The sequence below is a fragment of the Cygnus atratus genome, chromosome 1 (assembly GCF_013377495.2).
Source record: "Cygnus atratus isolate AKBS03 ecotype Queensland, Australia chromosome 1, CAtr_DNAZoo_HiC_assembly, whole genome shotgun sequence".
NCBI lineage: Eukaryota > Metazoa > Chordata > Aves > Anseriformes > Anatidae > Cygnus > Cygnus atratus.
Window position 1 is genome coordinate 16,106,484 of NC_066362.1, and position 21,450 is coordinate 16,127,933.

The 21,450-nt window shown below is 34.9% G+C and overlaps 1 protein-coding gene across 2 annotated transcripts in view; it reads left to right on the top strand.

The window, feature by feature from the left end:
- Positions 1-21,450, top strand: part of CPNE8 (copine 8) — a 103,469-nt gene that overhangs the window by 74,376 nt on the left and 7,643 nt on the right. Inside the window, exons 13-18 of one of the 2 annotated variants that reach the window (XM_035549279.2) lie at positions 2,609-2,670; positions 9,141-9,187; positions 9,974-10,155; positions 12,085-12,212; positions 15,706-15,808; positions 19,280-19,337. In XM_035549279.2, the coding sequence (XP_035405172.1) occupies positions 2,609-2,670; positions 9,141-9,187; positions 9,974-10,155; positions 12,085-12,212; positions 15,706-15,808; positions 19,280-19,337 (580 nt within the window). The remainder of the gene's footprint in view (positions 1-2,608; positions 2,671-9,140; positions 9,188-9,973; positions 10,156-12,084; positions 12,213-15,705; positions 15,809-19,279; positions 19,338-21,450) is intronic. The other variant, XM_035549280.2, reaches the window with a different exon arrangement.

Sequence of the window (21,450 nt, forward strand, 5' to 3'; positions counted from 1 at the left end):
GCCCAGCTAAACCCTGAGCAATGGCAGTCCCTTCAGGCCAGTTTCCCCAGTTTTATCGTTCAGCATGATGCTACATGCTTTGTGATATCCCTTTGGCCAGTCTGGGCCAGCTGTCCTAGTTTTGTCCCCTACTAGCTCCTTGTGCACCCCAAGCCTCCTCACTGGCAGGGCAGCACGGGGAGCCAAAAGTCCTTGACTTTGTGTAAGACCTGCTCAGTAACAACTAAAACATCAGCATGTTATCAGCATTATTCTCATCCAAAATCCAAAATACAGCTACCATACCAGCTACTAGGAAGAAAATTAACTCTATCCCAGCCAAAACCAGGACACCCTTCAGCATTTTCTCAGCTTCCATGTTCTGGCATCCATGATACTCAAAACATCATCTATGAAAAAATAAACATAAATGTTGAAAAACTGTATATTAGAAATCCAAGCAGACTTTAGATATGATTTTTTTTTTTTGAAAACACATCCAGGAACAAATTGTCATTCTCACATTCTTCTATAAGTCTGTTCATCAGTAGGAAAATGATGACTTATTTTGTACCTTTATTTTAAAAGAAAAGAAGTAGTCACAAGCAGTCTGTCCATGAAAATTTGCCATGCAAGATCTGATTCATTAGATAATTTATGTTTTGCTAATATATCCCTTTTATTAGACTTTAAGGTGTTTGAATAAATTCTATTAGGATATTTGTCTGCATTTGAAAGAATGTACTTTACTCATGTTTGGGCAGACAGAATCAGCTGTGCCTTGTTATCCTTGGTCTCAAATTACATGGAAATTTACAATAAATGGTTTGGTGTTAGTAATTTTCTTTCATCTTTCCTTCTCTGCCAGTGTTCTCTACCGTTGCTTTTATAATTTCTTTATCAATACCTTTTTGTCCCTGTTTGCTCTTACTTCTATTCTGTCTTCAAGTTTCCCTTAAGTTTCTCCAAATTGTCACTTTCCTGTGTGTTTGCCTGCAGTTTTGTTTTTACTTCTTTCTGTCATTCACCCAACGTATTAATTGTCCCAACAGATACCTAAATTTTCAAACCACCATCATTCTCGCTAATGGAGTGCTGGCTTCTGGAAAAATTTTAGCAAAGTGGATATAGATCCTTGACTGCTATCTCACTGCTGCTTTTAAGGAATACATAGATAGTTGCCATCTCAATTCGTTATTATTTAGGAGGTCATTTTAATTTCAGACATACAAACTACATGCTAAGCAGAAATCTTTCTGAATACGATTAGTTTCAAACAAAGCAGTCAAATTTAAAATTCACTATACAGAAATTGTAGCATTGGTAGCTACTGTCTGTATGGAAGTAAACACTTTGGCCATTTATGAAGAGTATTGTCTGTGTTTTTTACCTTTTAAAATTAGATTCACTGAAAACATTTGCTTAAATTAATTAGGAACAAGGTGACCGACCACCTGTATTAATAGATGAACCCTTGAAATGACTCTGAAGTGGGAAAATGCATAGAAATTTTAGTCTTATATTCAAGACTATGCTACTTATAGTCTGGTAGAACCTTGTTATGATCTTTTGTTCTCAACAAGAAAAGTAAATTGGTGGTTTTAAACTTTGCAAGTCACTAAGAACCACAGAGAAGCTGTGATGAAGGAAGTAAGATAGAAGACAATTACTGCCTGTAATCTTGTTCTGAATGTAAGTTTACATAATAGAAATGTTTGCAAGTTTTGTATTTTGCTGCAATTGGAGGCAAATAAAATTTTGGTTTTATGGACAAAAATCTACCTCATTTCTATTTCTTGTATGTAATTTCTTTCTGTTTTGAATAGTTGCATAAGCAATTTTCACTGATAGCCTGATGCATTTTCTGTTCCGAGAGAATTTTGTGTCACTTTGTAAATAAAATCAAAATAATATGGACTGAATTCTTTGCTTCATGAATGTTGTGCAGCATATGAATATCTTGAACACCAGATCTTTAGTTAAATTTCTGTGATTTGAGTGCTGCAAATGCCAGTAACACTGCCTGTATCTTGGACCCATGTAATTTCTGAATGATGAAAGCTGAGAGTGAAGAAATTTCTTATCTTCACATATTTATATAGTATATTCCACTTTAAATATTTATATTATAAATATGTGTGTGTGCATATATATACAGCTTACTAGTTTTTCTTCATTCTTGGATTGTGTCAATACTCAATGCCACTTTTAATGTGAGACGGGAAATAACAAATAATCGTAATTGAGTTCTTCAAACAAAGTTGAAGTACTCAATGAGTACTTCAAAAAGAATAGTCACATTATCATCTGGCCTCTAATATTCACGTAGAGAAGTAGTATATAGTGATCAGAAGAAAAGCACGTGGTAACATGCCATGGAAAATGATCTTCCATTCCCTATCTTTCACTTAAAAAAAACACACACACCAAAACAAAACAAAACAACAATTAAAAAATAAATTTAGTAGACTTCCAAACTTGTTTCTTCCCTTTCAAACACTGCTTCTTGAAACTATTTCATTGTTTTCTACATCTTCTTTTTTCACCTCCAAAAACATTGTGCTTATGTCTCTACTTGTTCAATTGGAAAATGACAATTCATATCTTACTCTCTTTTATTTGCTTTCAGGTAACATTGCTTTCCTTTCTAATTGAAACAGAAGTTTCATTCCTTGACTATATTAAAGGCGGGTATGTGATTGGTAACAGTTTTTTCTTGTTTTCACAGTCTCATTGTAATTCACTAATAATTTGTATTTGTACTTTGCATATGCTGGGTCCAAGTAATTTCTTTTTTCCTTATTTAGATAGAGGCTGTACTTTCTTATGTAAAACCTCCAAATAGTTATTGATGTCAGTTAAGTTATGGAGCTTCATTTATAATGCTGGAATAGGTATTGGTACAAAAATAATGACATTGAGTAATGACGTTTGATCAAGTAGTGATAATTGGATTAACTGAAAGGGACTTACCTATATACTATATCCATCTCTATATATTACACTAGTAAAATGCTGGTTTATTTCTTCTGAGTACACTGACCTTTGGTGTATTTAAAGTTGGCATTTATTTAGAGCCTTTCCCCCTCAAAGGCATTTTTTTCATATTAATTAACTAACATTTATAACACATTCAATTTCCCATTTATCGTTATTTTCCCAAAAGGAAATGACCATCCATCAGTGTTTACCAAAAGTTTGCATAGAATGAGGTACATGTGTACATGGATGAAGAAATGGTTCTACTTCTGATATGTTTGTTCTTTGAAGTGTATTGGATATATCTATGCCACAATTTATTATTCCTCATTCATTCAAAGTTTGTCTCTGCAAGGAGGGTATAGAAAAGGAATGGAGGAATCAAGTTTTATATCTAAATTTGGAAAGAATAGAGTGGGTACACATATAATCTTTTCAGGTTGAGTTATCACGTTTCTCACTGAGATGTGACAATGCCAGTTAATAAGCTCAATTACCTGCATTCTGTAGACAAATAATAGAAATTCTGAATACAAATAATACTTTGTTATTCTTATTGATATTTTGTGTATTTCTCTGTAAATGCAAATCAAATAAGTCTTGTGGTATTAATAATTACCACTTGTAAAGATTTTTCCTCTTTTTTATGAAGGATTGGAGTATAATTTAGTAGAATGTGCTTAAAAGTCTGAGCAGTAATACTTATCATTTAATTATTTTATACAAAGTCTTGTTTGGTGATTCATACAGTTATTTCTAAGTACATGACAGTGAAAAACTGTAAAGGTTTTTATAAAATGTTACCTTTCCATCTGCAACCTGTGCAATTTTGGTCTGTGGAAGCATGACCAGGAGATTGAACCTCAGAGTATTTTTCTTTGCTTTTCTCTTCCTTCCTTCCTTCATCTCATTTAATACTACTACATATCAGTTTCAGTCCAGTTAACAGAGTTTGGAGGGAGGGGGAAGTGAAGATTTCCTCATTTATCAGTCTGTTTTCCCATCAAGTATGTTTTCCAACATTTTGGTTTTAGTTCCCTGTTTTTCTTTCAGTTAGTTAGGCAAGGGACAGAAAACACTGAATCTGCAATAGGCATGATATTGGCTCTTCTATAAACGGATGCTTGTGAAATACTTCATGTTCAAAACTTTCATTGTAATAGATTTGAAGTGTCTAGAACTAATACTGATTTAATGGAAAAGTAGACAGCTTTAACTGTAACAAATTGGGATTACAGTATTGATTTGATTTGTATTTTGAGTCTGCATGTGTTTAATTGGGATATTCCATTATAAGTATCATCAATGTGACTGTTGCTTTTTTTTAAAGAGCCATGAAGAATGAAATAGTAGTTTGTCCATAAATTCTAATTTAGTTTTATTTCAGAACACTGGATTTTATATTAGTATGTTCAGAAAGAGATGGATGTCTCTTTTACATCTGTGGTGCATCAAGTGGCACCATTTTGGTAGCTGGCTTTTCCTTGTGTCTTGACACTTAATCACATTTTACTACACTGACCTTCCCACATTTAAAAGAGGGTACATTGTACTAAATATATATATATATATTTCAAAATGAGATTTCTCCTACCACCTACCAATTGATAGCATATTTTCCTATGAAAACACCTCCCAGTATATGATTTAGCCAGGAATATGAGGGATATTGCCTTGAAGAGGAATGCAGTTGAAATAATCCTGGTTTATCGGAATGACTGTGAAACAAACAAACAAAAAAATCTGTAAAGGTAAATTAGTTTATAGGTTGCTCTGTTTTATCTGGAAGAGAAATTGGGACCAAAAAAGCTGCAAGACTAAGTATACAGAAAGGATATTTCTGTACAAAAGTTTCTCAGTTGGCTTACTATAGTAGGGTGTGAGCTAACATGCTACTTTAGACATTTGTAAATCATGAAAATTTCAGGAGCCGAATCCTCTTTCAATCCAAAAGTGTTGTCATCTTTTCTGTCCCAGATTACTGGAAGACGAGAGGAAATGTTTTCCCACCATCATGTTAAAACTTGCCCTCATCCAGGTTTTCAGATACGAACACCCACATGCTGTTTGGATCCTAAAGGCTTTGGGCATTCATTTTTAACTGAGCTATATTGAATCATTGATGGCCAAAATAGAAATTTAAAACTGCTTTTATGACAGCTATTTTCATCCAACCAGTGCAGCATCTAACGTAGTGACATACATATTTGATGTTCTGAGGAGATCTTGTTGAGCTATAGCTGTGAAGCAAGGGCTGCTATAGCTGTGTATCTTAGAGGCTTAACCAGGTATATTGTATCCTTAGAGAATAATTAGAAGTAATAAAACTCTATAGGAGGAATATTCTGTATTATACAGCTTTTATCAGGAAAAGATTCTTTATGCTGATACTGCATTTGCAAGCATCTGCAAAGAGGAAATAAAAAAATTACTGTCACTGGGGACTTTTTAGACTAAATGCCATGGTGACGATACAGACCCTTGGCAGTGTTAGTTACTCCATTAGCTCAGTTACAGATTTCCACACAGTAAGTGATTCTCAAACCTTCACCAGCTCCCCCCTGCTAACAGACCAGCTGTTTCTCTCTGAAGCCACAGAGGAAATTCGTGTTTTCTTCCAATGTGCTGTTTAAAAATCAGATGCTGTCAAGCCTAGTCAAAAGCTACAACCAGCCTTAGTTTGTTCCCTTACGTGTATCAGCTCTGATAGAGCTCCTGTTGAAAGAGGTTAGCTTTTACCTTGCTCTCCCAAATACACAAACAGAACATCTGCTCTGTGGTGAAGGTGTATCTATCTGTGGTGTCTCTCTACCAGCTAGATGGTGACACTAGTGATGTCTCCAGCTTTGAGTCCACAAGGCACGTTGCTGTGCTTGGATGCCCTCTCTGAGCCCTCTCCTGGGTCAGGACATTCAGCACCTCAGCCTGCCAAGCAGATGGCAATGTTTTAGCATCTTTTGCACACTGTCTCATGACCTTGTAACCTCACTGAAGTGGTGGTGTCACGAGCTTCTCATTAAGCTGCTTGAGGAGTGTGCAGCTGGAAAAGCAGGGGCACAACCTCAGTAAATGAATTTCCTAATTAGAAAGAACTTTGGAAAAATCTAGGGAAATTAGAAATATTTTAAAATAACGACAAAAAAAGCCTTGGACCTTTGCCTCAAGTAGTTTGTCCTTTCCATTTCCCAGGGCCTTCCTGCCTCTCATTGTGGGAAATTCTGCTAGCATGTTACTATTCTGTGTTCTTTAAGGATTTTAGATGTGGCAGTGTCTCCTTCTGCAGGTCTTTTGATTTCTCTTTACAAAGTTTGTCTTGCCATTCAGAGCAGTATCCCTTACTGGACACACCTTTTTCCATCATACATTAATGTAGGAAACTAGAGTTCCTCCTTCAAATTGGACTTTCTGTATAAAAAAATACTGATCTGAGGGAATGACCAAATATGATAAATCATGAACCTTCTACTTTTGGAAGGCCATGTTTTCATAAAATATGAGGTTTGTAATAAAAAGGAGAGTTCATAAAATGGTATCTTTTTCCATCACAGAATTCTCATTGTTAGAGCAGTTAAGTTTTCCCAAGCAATGATTTTATCTATTGAGTCTTCCACAGTGGTGTTCTGTAATAGCAGCCAAACCACATGAACCAGACTTTTCTTTTTTAAGCGTCTCACCAAGTCAGCAGTAGCACTGTACATTCCTTGTCAATGCTGAGGTCAATATTGCTGCGTGCTTATATTGAAGAAATGAGGTGCAATGCTATATCAGCTGAAAACAAAACAAAACAACAAAAAACATGCAAAATGAATAGAAATGTTTACTTTAATTCCAGCATTTCAATTCTGCATCTGTAGAACAGCTCTAAGGTCCCTTTGCTTCACAAGTATGCTGAGGAAATAAATTAACTGTGAAGCAATAGTGATAAAGGTCATTAAAAGTCACTAAAGAAATGAACAGTATTGTCATCAGGGCAGTGGGTTGGTAGTGTGCAGTAAATGCAACAGACTGCTCTGAGGATAAATGGAAATACTGAGTGTTGCCCATCCCTTGCCTGTTCTTCTTTGAAGAAGATTCTACTCTTGGGTGTGGGGGGTAGGAGAGATGGGTGGGTTTCAGACTGTATCTGATCACGTTATTAATGATGGGCATGTGAGTTGATAGGTTGGGATTGAATTTAGGAACTTGATAATTTTTGACTACTTCTTATACTCACTGCTTTTCTAGCCCTTTTAAATTATTATTGTTTTTACTTTGATATCTGTATAGGTCAAACAGTCGCCAGTATGGTGATTTTATCTTTTCACAAAATGATACATTACAGAATTGACTAATTGTACCTAAATAGAGTGTGGCTTTACCATAAAATTCAGCATAGTCAGAATGCCTTAGGTCTTCTGTGGTTTGTATGTACTAAATTGTTGTCTTGTAAATTGCCATTTTCTGTAGCATAGTACTATGTAGATTCTGTGCTTCTCTAAACTAAAATCTAACCAATATTGTGCCACTAAGTTTGCGAAAACTCCCTAAATGTGAGGTATTTTTGTTCCATGTTGCATCTTAAGTGCGCTTTAGTGGCATTTTAAGATTTTTAGAAAAATGTACAGAGATAACAACATAGCATTCATATACTACTGTGAAAAAGAGGTTTTTTGGTTTTCAAGATTTCCTAGGTGTAGGTGCATGCCTTCTGCTTTTTGTGTGTGTTGAGAATCTTTGGTTTCCAACCAGTTAATGTTTTTGTGTGCTTTTGAGCACTGTTTGTAAAATTACTTTCTTGCTGTTTAGAGTAATACTGTACATCCCTTCTAACAGCATTCAGCTACTCATGAAAACACCCCAAGTTTCATTCACAATTTTCATATGAGTACTTGTTTAGATTTCCTCAGCATCATAGGAAACAGCTGTTTGTATTGTTTTAAAGTCTAAACTAGATTGTCCTGAGTTAAACCCTAAGGTAGCTCAACATATCCATCCTAAATAATCATTATTTCACTGCAGTTATTTTTCATATTTCAGATGTAACTCTAAGCTTGGAAGACTTTTTTAAAAACAACCAGTTAACCATCTTAGATAAAGCTTCAGTTTTCTTGGTGTGTTTTAAAATTTGGATTGTTTAATCATGCATCTAAATTTGTCTTGGAGACTTCAATTTCAGATGCTTTTTTAAAATGTTGAGCATTTTTATACCAAATGAAAGATTTTGTGGCTACTGTTCATTACACAAAATATAGCAATCAAATATCTTGTCAAAAGCCAGGTGTCAGACTTGATATTTAATCTAAATATGCATGAGTTAAATCTGTTCAGTAATTCTTGAAGAGCTTTGCTAATTTGGTCAGTAAGTTCATAGTGGTGAAAGGCAGAAACTTGAAGGAAGATGTAAAAGACTTAGTCTGAGTAAAAAATCAATTTTCATATCCATCCAAACTGTTCTGCCTGATCAGAGTCTTACTAGTTAAGAGCTTATCTCCCGAATGGCAGTAGTTTGTCCTGAAAGAAGTTATGGAACAAAATTGCATATAATGGGATTGCCACTCATTAAGTCCATTAGTGATGAATTTTTCTGATAATAATAATATGCTAACAAGTGCATGATAATGGCTTCACTTAGCTACTGCTCAACATTCTTGCCCCCAGATTTTACTTTTACCTTCCAAAATTTTCCTTGATACACTCACTCAAAGTATTGACTATATTCACATGAATGAAATCTCCCGCCAAAAAGTCTGCTATCCTCTCCAAAGATATTATATATAGCATGATTTCAAACACATTCTGACTGAAGACATGGTTTTAGTGTTAAGAGCAGGTTAGTAAAACCCTACATGCCTTGTCAAAGTCATCCAAGACTAGAGCTAAACTATGTCCAAGGAAAAAGCAGTGTTAATGTTGAAAATCAATTAATAATGTACATGGATTATAATAACCTTACTGTTGATTTAGAATTTTTCCTAAACATTTAAAAAAAGGAAGAATGGAGTAAATTAACTTTTTTCAGTATGCTGATACAATAGTGTTGTGTAGCTCTTTGTTGGAATCCTATATAAGTGTTTTCAATGTGTTTTTTTTCTGTATTAGAAAGTCAGTGTCCTATGCTTTGTCCTCAACCAATATCATTTCTTGTTTATTTTTCCATATAACAGTTAAGCTATTGATAAGATTTGTATATGCTTATTTTACAGAACCCAAATCAATTTCACAGTCGCTATTGACTTCACAGCCTCAAATGGTAAGAATAAAAATCAGTTTCTTCTATATTTAAGTGTTGTGTTCAGTTTTAAAGCACAGTTTTGAGATAGTGTATGTGTGTGTACCTATATCAGTGTTGTACTTAACTGCTTTGTATTACTAATTATTAGTATACTTGTACCATCTGGAATCAGCTGAGCAATTACAGACTAGAAAACAATTCCTGTCCAGAAAAGCAGGGCAAACAGAACAGCTGGATTATTTAGTTTTTATTTTTTAAAAAAGCTATGTGCAAAATTAAATAAGTAGGAACAGTTTGCAAATATTTCTGTACTTTCTGATTTTTTGTTTATGTATTTATTACTGCTGGGAGAAAGTTGGCTAAATTAGAAGATCCCCTTGAGAGAGACAAACCAAAGGAGTTTCAGGTAGAGTGAGGCTGAAGTGTGATGAAACAGAAATATATTTTGATTCTCCTCCAGAACTACTTTCCAAATCTCATAATACTTTTGTATATTTCATCTTAAAAGTACGTGTAAAAGTATTGTATGTTATAACAGTGATACAAATTTACAAGTTTAATCACAATTTCTTGTTGCCCTTCCAGTAGTGGAAAAGGTTATAGCTACTACTATTAACCTATTAAAAATGTATTCAGAACATTGCATTTTTACCTGACTTAACCACAAGTATGTATATAGGAAATATATATTTTTTCCTTTTCATGATCTTTTCGATTTCTGCTTTCTTAGATTTCTGTCATTTTTAGGAGAGAAAATCTGGGAGTGATTCAGTTGTAAAGTAAACCTGACTCTTGCTTCAACAGGTAATCCTTCACAGCCTACTTCACTGCACTATATGAATCCCTATCAGCTGAATGCTTACGGCATGGCACTGAAAGCAGTAGGTGAAATAATTCAGGACTATGATAGTGATAAAATGTTCCCAGCTCTAGGTTTTGGAGCTAGGCTGCCTCCAGACGGAAGAGTATCACATGAATTTGCATTGGTAAGCTAATAAATATATATAAATATTTTTTCAATTTCTGTACTGCAATCAAATTTATGGAATTAAGGTTTTAGTGTTAAGTAATTACCAGGCAAGTAAAGAACAGAATATGCTAATTCTTATGTCTAAAAGACTACTTCAAAATTTTCATGCTAGTGAAGTTACTGACAGAAGTCCAGAGTCAAGAAGTCGCTGTAGGCCAAAAATAGTAATAAACCTCATCTGTAGCAGCATGAGAAATAAATATTTGAAAGATTTCAGTTTGAAGCTAATCTATCTTAACATGCAAGTGAACCATGATCCAAGATAATCTTTTATTATTGTTGTTGTTCTCTCTCATTTTCTGGGATCTCTTTATCTTTTACATGCTGCTACTTTAGAGATTCCTAGAGACAACTAAGTGGAGTATAGGATGAGGTTATAGGAACAAATCTGAGATTTTGTATATGTGCCAGTTAAATTACAAAGCTAAAATCTAACTGGATTTGCTAGAAAGGTTAATGTGTTGAAACTGGTGTTTGAGATTAGTGTGGATGTTTATCTGTTTGCTTATTTTGAAGGTTTTGTTCTTACCTGAGTAGGATAAAGTTCTCAGCAAATGTAGATGTATCAGGTGAGTTTCAGTTAGATAGCAGCAAAGACATGGCAGAATAAACTGGTGATTGTAGATGTGTATTTCATCTGTTAGTGTGTGCTAGAAACCAATGCCACATTTCAAGGAGAAATTTTCCATATGGATGGCAATTTAAAGCAGATGTAATTGCAGATATTAATTTGAATCACAGACTTTCCTTGGACTTCTTTTAGCAAGTTCAAAAATATGGATACAGATAGTAACTAAGACTATTAAAACAGCAGAATTATTCCTGGCTAGTTTCAGATTTTTAAAAGTTTATTCTAAAATTAATTCAATTAACACATAATGCATTGTGTGTGCTTTTACAGGAGGAATAAACAGTCTTTCTTCCTTCTTGCAGATCTAAACATGCATAGTTGTCTCCCATTTAATTCTCAGCAGTGCTTTCAGCACTCTTTTTTAACATTCCAGATCAATTCCATGAAAAATCCCCTTTGCTTTTCTAGATTCTAAGGGAGATGCAGTGTACTTTAGAATAAGATACTGGCACATTAAGTCAATGAGGTGTTGGCATAAGGAAGAGAGTAACGTGATTTGGAAGGTTTGAAGCCTTACATGGTTACCTATCTAGCCTGACACGGATCATTAATCTGGAATTTAACCTTTTATATTTGTATTATCATCTGAAAATAGGTATCCTCATAGAGTCGTCATAGAACTAGGTAGTAAAATGCCTACTCAAAGAATTTACAGTCTTATGTGCAAGTCCCAACTAATTCTATGGGTTTCCAGAGACTAAGTTCATTTCTTCATCAGTTTATACCAGATCTAAAATGAGTATTCCAATGCAGAACAGTATCGCAAAACGACAAAGAGGTTATAGCTTACCTTATACTCACATACTGTAAAAAGATCAGGATTTGGCTCCCATTTCTTTTTCTTCATGCTTTTAAAATAAGAGATTATTGAGACATAACTGTGCTCCTAAATATGATTTCAGTTTTACATCAGTCCCGTAATTCATACCTTAAATGCACACAGAGAAAATGCTTGTTACTGTTCCATATAAGGACTGTTTAATTCCCCTTAAGATGGTATTTATGTCGGGAACCTGTGCCAGTGATTCAGACTGCATATAACATGAGGCTGCTAAAAACTCCTTCTACAAGTAATTAATATTCAGAACCAGTCATAGCTCTTATATTGGACATTGCTAGCAAACTCTTTGAAGAGATCCTTAAATTCTTAGGTCTTTGCCATTTAAAAATGGACACTGGATAAATTTTCACTAAGCTGCATCATTTTTCTTTCGTGATTATTTTTAGTGATTATTTGTCTCTTATTTTCATTAGAATGGAAACCCTCAAAATCCGTACTGCCATGGCATTGATGGAGTAATGGAGGCGTATTATAGGAGTCTAAAATCTGTCCAGCTTTATGGACCTACAAACTTTGCCCCTGTAATTAACCATGTAGCGAGGTAAGCATAACAGGTGCTTTACGGAAACTTTTTATTCTTTGTACAGCTAAAAGTAAATAGAAGTGATCCAGTTGATCTACTCTGTATTAAAATCTTAGGAGAATCCGTAATGAAAAAATTATTCATGAGATCACTCTGCTATGTTCCCTTTTTGTCATCTGAAGCACAGTAATCAGAATTTTTGATTCACGGATAAGACATAAATCTATCAAAAAATTGTTAAAGTGTAGTTTTTAGAGATATGCAGTTCCTTTAATCTCAGTGTCAAATACATTTTGGAGGACTCTGTGGCTAAGATTCTCAGCTGGTAAGGGTACTGTTACAGCAATTGTACAGCCTCTGTTGGGGAGCCACAATGCTGTGTTATGCAACACCTCCTCTAATTTCTCAAAGTATAACCTTTCCCGTGTTTTTAGAAGTTTCTCAAGGAGGATAATGTTGCATTATCTTGGCAGACAAGATCTTGCCTTACAGTATTCTTCCATGTGTTGGTATAGGAAAAGAGGTACAGATCAGATAATTTAACTGAGTAACCACCTGAACAAATTTTATTTTATTCATAGATACATAGAAAGAACTAATATTCATAAAACAAAGCATCAGGGATATGTAAATCATTGCATGGTTAATGTTTTACTATGAGCTTGCAAAGTAGGTATTGTAGCAAAAAATATTTATTTAGCTGTTCTATATATTTGTTCACCTGTTTTATTTATCTGTTCTTGTTACTGCTCTTGCTGTTGTTCTACTGCCCAGTAGTAATAATTTGCAAATTCTATGGTGCAAATAATTGGCTGTGCACTCCAGCATGGCTAGAGAGCTGATTTCAGTTATTTATCATTAGGATTAATTGCTCTATCTTTGCATCATACTATTTAAATCATTTACATGTATATTCCATTACTTGCCTTTCGAAACTACCTATCTCCTTTTAGTCTTCCATTTGACATGGAAGTAGCAGTAGCAGTCCTCAGACTGTGGTCTTCTGTCAGGAAATCTGCCAGCCCCTATGATAGATGAATTCCGTGTATGTATCATTGCCTTGTTAACTGGAAATGAAACCCATTGACTTCCTTCTTCTTTCAAACTGATTGTACCAACTGAGCTAGCTGGTTCAGGATTTGCCAATTAACATTAAGCCTCCTGTTCATTACAAAAAAAAAAATATGAAATTCATGATCTAGTACCATCAAAACATTGGTATAAATTGAGTTCTTCTCACCACTTGTTTCTCCTGAATACTTGTCAACTTTTCCAGAATTGCAGAAGCCTGTCACCGTCATTTGTAGTTCTTCCACTGAACTTCCATCTAAATATCAACTCATTGCAAACTTTGGGAACTCCTTCTGATAATGAATCGCACTACATTAGAAGTGGAAAAGATGTCTTCATGATGTCTTCATAGATGTCTTCATTTCTACTGCATGGCCATCATTAATACAATCCATGTACTAGACCAGCTCTCAGTAACAGCATCTACCCTCAAAGTTCAGCTTCTCAGCTATTCTGTTGACTCTCATAGACATGGCAGTAGAAATGATGATAGTTATTCCTCTCATCTAGCCTGCAGTTTCTTTTTTAACCTATCTTCAGTCTCGAAGAAATTTATTCTTCCCACATCCCTCCTGCTTAAAAATACATCTCTGATGAAATCTCTGGAAACTATGTCAGATATTACTGTGCTGTTGTGATCTCAGAACTCTTCCAGAGGTCTTCAAACAGGTAATGAGAATGTTATACTTCCCTCGCTAGGATAATTCCTAGCTAAAGAATTATCCAAACTACACCAGGTTCTTTCTAATGTCTTGTATCATCTTCCCTCCTTGTACACGATCTTTCTTCCAAAGGACTGCAGATTGTGTTTTTTTTTCCATGGATATTTTGAAGTAATCAAACTTTTGTTCCATTTTTTTTCAGTGTAGGCATGTAGACAGTATTAAGTGCTCGGAAGGGGTAGTGCATTTTCATTTTACTCTCTCATCTGATCATTCCTCGTCTCTGAAGTCATCAATGAAAAAATTATGAGTATTGTGGAAAAATGAGATAAAAGAAGTCTTGATGTTGTAGGGAAAATGTATTCCACAGTAGGTCTTGTTAATCTATACATTTAATTCCAGTCCCTACTGCCAACATACAAACAGAAGTTGTTCAACAGGTTGTTGACTGTGTGGCTTTTCTACCCATCTGTATCCTGGGAGGGAGGTGGAGGAGTGTAATGGCTTTCTGAGAGTTGTAGATTTCATTTCACACACAATCCTCCAAACTCTTACAAATGTTGTGGTTACACCATCTTATTTACTGGCAGCATTCACTTGCAAATATACTGTGTAACATCAGAGTTAGAATATTCATGAACATCATGAACATCATTAGAACGCACCCTGTCCAGTGACCAATAAGACAGTGAATTCTGACAGTCTTATTGTATACTTGGGCATATATATCATGCCCAAGTACATAACTCCATACGGAGAATTCTTTTTTTCCCCTGCTCTCCACACTACTCATGACCACTTTTCTTACAAAGTTCCACTACCTGACTTCTTGACAGCACCAAGAGCCTTCATGAAAGTAGCAACTACACAGGCTGCTGTTGAGTGAAGCAGCAAGTGGAACATCATGCTCCATGCAAAACCAATCATACAGGACACTTTGACCCTTGGGAGTTGAAAGCAAACAAATTCAAGTCTTGGTTTCTGATACGCAGGTCACAGAGTTCAGTGGAGCTGCTGCTGACTCACTATCTTTCAGAACTTTCTAAATCTTCAAAAGCTGTTCATTTTCAAAGAGTAGTTGCTTCTTGGTTGCTTTGGCTGAGGCAGGACTGGGATGGCACTGTATGTGTTTTGTCGTATATACAGCACAGGGAGAGGCTTGAGTCTAGAGGGCCTATTTATGGGCGGTATAAAGGGGTGTAAATACCTAAGCCAAGATTTCAGGATGCATGTTCAGCCATATTACAAATCTGTACGTGAACTATAAATCTGAAAATGAGGTCAACAGTATGTAACTTCTTCTTGTAAGACAAAAAAAAATGGTGTTTATGTAGTGTGCTGTCCTGATAAATTTTATTTGTGCTATAAAAGCAACCATTCAATAGTGATATATTCTCTGTATACCAAACTATGTTTCCCAAAGGTAATAACTGTTAAATAACTTTCTAAAGACCCATGATTCTATAAATTGCATTCTGTCCATGCTTCTTTCGATGGTGATACAGGCCCCGTTTTTAACTGATTCAACATGTGCAGATTATCAGTATCAATATTGTATTAGTTACAGTTATTGTATTAGATATTTTCTAATGTTCTCAGTTAAAAGTAGAATGCCCATCTTAACTATGAATGTCTTCACTTTTGGAGATCCACTGCATCACAATTAAGTATTTTTGTTAGTCCTTAGTCAAATTAAAAAATACAGCTTTTCGTCATATTAGCACCTTTTGTGTAAGGTTTCTTTTACTATCATAATGCTCTTTTTTTTTTTCCTTTAGGTATGCTTCTTCAGTAAAAGATGGCTCCCAGTACTTTGTTCTTCTCATTATTACAGATGGAGTTATTTCAGATATGGCTCAGACGAAAGAATCCATAGTGAATGTAAGTTTTGCAGAAAGTATTGAAATTTAAAATAATTATATTTCTGGGTTTAAATATTTTAGGCAATAAACTAAGTCTGTTATTATTTTAAGCATTAATTTAGTTCTGTAAATTAACCATCCTTTCCAAACAGCGAAAAAAATATAATTATACACAAAGATTAAAGAAACCAAAAGTTGTATCTCAGCTTAATTAGTGTTTTGTGGGAAGTGATACTCTTCTGTCTAACGCTGTATGTTCATACAACTTTTATAGTCCATGTCTTGGTTCTTCCTTCCTCGTGCACATCCCACCATGCAGTATTTCATAGTGAACCTTTGTTTATTTTTCAAATAATTGCATACAGCTTTGATTTTTCTTTTTTTCCCACCTTCTAAAAACTGTCCCAAACTTTCTGGTCCCAAAGGTCAGGCATAACTGTCAGCTGATATCCTTGTAGATAGTTCCCATGAATTTTAAAAATTCTTAATTGTTTCTCAGTTTCTTCATCATTTTCAATATTTTTCTCTTCAAAACTGCTATGCTTATAAGTAATATTCTGCATTACAAACACATTCCATTCTTCTTTTGCCCCTGGGAAATGTCAGATGAAATTACACACACAACCAGCTTCCATCTAGGGTTTGAAAAGATCTGTACCAATAATTTTAAACATACCACAGTGGATCTAGTTACTAGGAAAGTGATGGGTGAAAAGCCTATATTAAAATAATTAAGCATCATGTCAAAATGAATGGTATAGAATTAAGAGGCATATTTTTGAAGGCCCACTTTCACTACTTCCTACAGTAGTACCATTCCACTTGTAGGGTGCAGAAGAAAATATTACTGAAATGCTCCGTCTCTCACTGGAAAGCAAGATGCCATCAAGCTCTAGCCAGCAGCATATGGACAGAGTCTGTATGTTGATAAGGACTCTCTCAACCCATATGATAAATTTTTACCTCTTCCAGTTAAAAATAGGATAAAGGCACTCTCACTTTTATAGGAAATAAACAAGCTTTTATCTTGGAAGTTCATTCTCTAGTCTACCCTGGAAGTTTGTTAGTTTGTTATCTAGCTTCTTTTACATGGAAAAAAAGCTACATGGAGGGGAAAAAAAAAAAAAAAAAAGCTTTTGATTTAACTGTCCCCTCAATTCGAAGTCCGTGTAGAGGGTAAGTTAGAGACCAGCAAGTTTGATTGGTTGTGAATTTGTACGATTAAGTAATTTGTCACTAAGAAATACAGAACAGACTTGTTTCCATGAGTAGGAAATGCTACTGGAATAATAGGAACACTAGCTGTTACTCTGCAACTGTCTGGAAGTGCAGCAGATGTATTGTTAGCTTGGAATGAGCATAAATTCAAAAATATTACTTTTGATGAAGATTCATTAATTTTTCTATGTAGTTCTTGCAGTGTGAGTACAGTATACCATTACAGAACTAATCAAATGCTATCCGATAATATTTGAATTAATAAAAAGGGCGGTGATGTTAAATACAAGTTGATGTGTGTAAGACTTGGGAAGAGTATATTTCATTTTTTATCGCTAATTGTGCTTTATACATCCTCCTTTTTACAGCATATATGTCACACATTCTGTTTTATCAAATTGTTTAAAGGTTACACTGTCATTCAGTAAATGCCAACACCAAGCTTATGTGCAAAAGTTGAACTCTTTGTCTTTTCCCTGACCTTGCCACTTACTGTTTCAAATATATTGTATCACATACTAATGTGTCTTCCTAAATAGGAGTGCCCATGAAGAATGTTTTCTTTACACTCAAGTGCTGAGATTCTAGAAAACATCTGAAAAACAGAAGGTGTTCTGTGCTGTTTTAAGTAGAGACTTCATGTCTGAAAAATACTTTATACTTACTATCAGTGTCTTACGCAGTGTATTGCAACTCAGGTACAGTTACACTCTCTTTATGGTCCTGAGTCATGGAATGGCTGAGGTTGGCAGGGACCTCTGGAGGCCACTTGGTCCAACCCCCCTGCTCCAACAGGGACACCCAGAGCCACGTGACCAGGACGTCTGGTCTTTAACCAATGTCTTTAGTAGCATTTAATTATTTATAAATATTTATTAACAAATAGTATTTAATATTAATAACGTTTATTAATAAATATTAATAAATATTTAGTATTTAAATTAACTAGGGATTATTATATTTTTTTACTTTGCTACAAGATTTTAGTTGGAAGATTGACTACGTAGTAATACTTCATCATGAATTTGCAGTCAGTGTATAGCACACACCGTACAATGTAGAGTGGTGAGCACATTAGTGATTTATAGAATGTCATACTTTCATTGTTTTAGTTAGCATGTATACACTAATTAACTGTAAGTCTTCTGCTATAAGAAAGTTGGTTTTATATGCAATGTTGTGACAGATCAAGAATGGGAAGTGGGGATGGTGCATCTAAAAAGAGAATGTCTTTTAGATGAAGCAGAAAAACACTTCTTATATTCCGGAAGAAAGCTATAACAGTATGTTTTAAAACCACCTGACTTCAAACTTCAGTGAAGCTGAGTTTAATTTAGCAGAAAGCATACAGCTATGATTTTTGGCCAGTGTAGACTGCTGTTTAAAATGACTGTAGACATTTCACAGTTCAATGGAATATCTCAATAAGGAACATTTGTCAGCTCTGACATTTGTTAGATGATTTTTTTAGTTGTTACCCTCCTCAAAAGAGCCAGTTTCAGACGATTTCTCTACTGGATATCTGGTGCTGCTATCAGGGCAGGAGAATCCAATATTTATGATGCTGTCTTTGTAATTTTAAAGGTTTTACAGAGAGTTCAGTCAGGGAAAGCCAGATATCATCTTTGCCTTTTTTCACTGAATAAAAAAGATAAAGTAAAATTAAAAATCTTAAATATAAAGCAGTTCAATATCTTGTTTATTTTGTGGCATGGATGATTAACTTGAATAAAATTTCATTCATGGAAGAAATACCAGGTAGATATTGCTCAAATAGGTGATTTATTCTCCTGAGAAAAGTTGGCATAAGATCTATGTAAAAAATACAGGGAATCATGTAATTCCAAGCAGCTATGTAATATCGAGAAGCAACAGAGTACATTTAAATAAATGTCAGACTGTCACTAAGTACATATTTACAATTACTGTCAGTTTACAAAAGATTCTAAGAGAAATTTGTCTTCTTAGTTGTCATCTTAGTATTAAATCCTAGCATAGTTGTGTTTAATTATGATCCTATATGATTCAAAGACTTTATAAGGAAAAAATAAATCAAAATAATCATCTGCCTTTTTGTCTTCATCCAAGATGCTTTGTACCTAGCACTTAAGCAGACAATTTGCACTCAACTTTTTAGGAGATGAAGATGAGGAATTGCTATTTCAAGCATCACTTCTGCACATTTTTTTGTTCATATTGTCCTCGGATCTTACGTAATAGTGGCAGAGGTTATGCAATGCATTAAACCTCTTTTTTTCTTCTTCTTTTGAAGGCTTCAAAGCTTCCAATGTCAATAATTATAGTGGGGGTAGGACCAGCAGAGTTTGATGGTAAGTGTTTTAGTGTTTTTTTAGAATGTTTTATGTTTGTTTACATATTAGTAATATGTGGCTTTTCAAACAAATATTGTTCTTTAAAAAAAACATAATATGGAACAAGCAGTAAGCACCGTTGACATTTCCAGCTGGATTGATTGATAACTCAGTATGATTACAAGCTACCATGTCGAGCTGTATAGCCCCTCAGGCTCTCTGTTCAAGTCACAGAACCATATGGGGGCTGAGCATTTACATTGCTCTAGAAGATGAGTGGGGAAAAAAAAAAAAGAGTAAAATAAGTATACTCAAGTAATTCTGAATTTTTTCAACATGCATATTTCATGTCAGCTGAATGGAAATATTGATCATGTGTTCTCACTGCAGTAATAAAATGCTAAGGAAAGTAAATAACTTTGAAGAGGTGATCTGGGTTAAACTGGGTTTCACTTTATAACAGAAGTGAACCTTACTGTCTACCAGCATTGGGAGAATATTACAGCAGGAAAGAAATCACCAGGATTATTTGCATATGCTTTCATATGGTGTTCCAGAACAGCACTCTCTATTTCAATGACTAAGCTGCTTCCATTATTTGGACTAATTTATTAAGTGGCATCTTGCACATCAATGCACTATGAAGTGTAGACATTCCCTTTATATCTGTTTCTCAAAGTTATACATCCTTTTTTTTCCATTTTAGTACTTCTGGTTAGGCAGCATGTCTTCTTTTGTACATGAAACTACCATGTTTCATTTTGTACATGAAACTAGTACTACCACAGGTATATAATGTAAGTAGTCCTCAATGACTGTACATTTAAATTCTTATGCAAATATTCCAGGAGTATGAAAACAAGAGGAAAAAATGATACAAGAAAAATAATTTGTTGGGGTTGACTTTCTTATGCTTTTTGGCAAGTGGTATATTAAAGTACCGTATTCCTGTATGAGATTGTCCAAATGGACATTCATACTTCAGATGATTGTATGCCACAAGCAATGAGAAGAGACCATTTCTCTTCAAAAATGCATTAAGAGGGAAATTTGCAAGGTTTACTTTCCCCCAGAGGATTCAAACTCTAGACCTATGTTACTTATTTTTTCCTCACCCCTCCTTTGCCTTTTCCTTTTCTGTGTTTATCCAGTCCCTGAGTTTGCTCAAACTCGTCTTGACTGTCAGATCATGTAAATTCTGACTTCCCTTTACTTCTGGAGGCTGTCTTTACAGAGTTTTTAGGGTGTCATCCCTATAACTTTTGTTCAAGCAGGATTCTGTTTCCACTGCAGGATACAGTTTCCATCTTTGGACCCATGCCCCATGAGTGAAATTCACCAGTTAGATGTGTGCCAGATCTGTAGACAACAACAACAGTCAAGAGGACAGAGAAATGATTTGTCCCATATACATAAGTTATTTCTGAAAAAAAAAAAAAAAACAGTCTCCGTTTTTGATGTGGATAGTGAAAAAGTGTGTGTGTAAGAGCGTGTACATTCCAGGCATATTCTTACAGTTCAAAGGTGAACCAGTCAAGCTGCTGTAGAGAGACTGAGCTACTTCTTTCCAGATACCACCGTCCACTCTCGATCTCAAAGCCCCTAGGGGCTACCAGAGGGATAAAAGTCTGGCGCTTTGATAGATGGCATGTACATTTGGTGCAGCTTTACACAAGGATGTCAGGATGACTATGAAGGCTCAGATCAGTGTTCTGTTTTGCCCAGTGATCAGTCTGTGAAATGGCCGCAGGTATTTATCTAGAGAATGTTAGAAATGAAATAATCAAAAAAGATATTTCCCTGAATACTGTCTTTAGTTCTGAATTTCCTGAGCAGAATGTGGTTTATGTTTATTTTGGAAATTTTCAGTGGGTCTTCTCTTCAAATACCTGTCCAGTCTTCTGGTTTGAACATGCATATATTTATTGCATCAACAGCAACATCTAGCAATGTGTTTTACAGGCCTACTAACTATTTTTTGCAGAAATATATTCTTTTGTTTTGTTTGAACTTGGATCCTGATAGCTTTATTTATGCTTTCGAGTTCTTGCGTTGGAAGAAATGGGTTTTGAAATTTTGGGTTCAGTGAGCTCAGCCCAGTTTGTAAAGCCCTAAGAAGGTCTACTGCTCC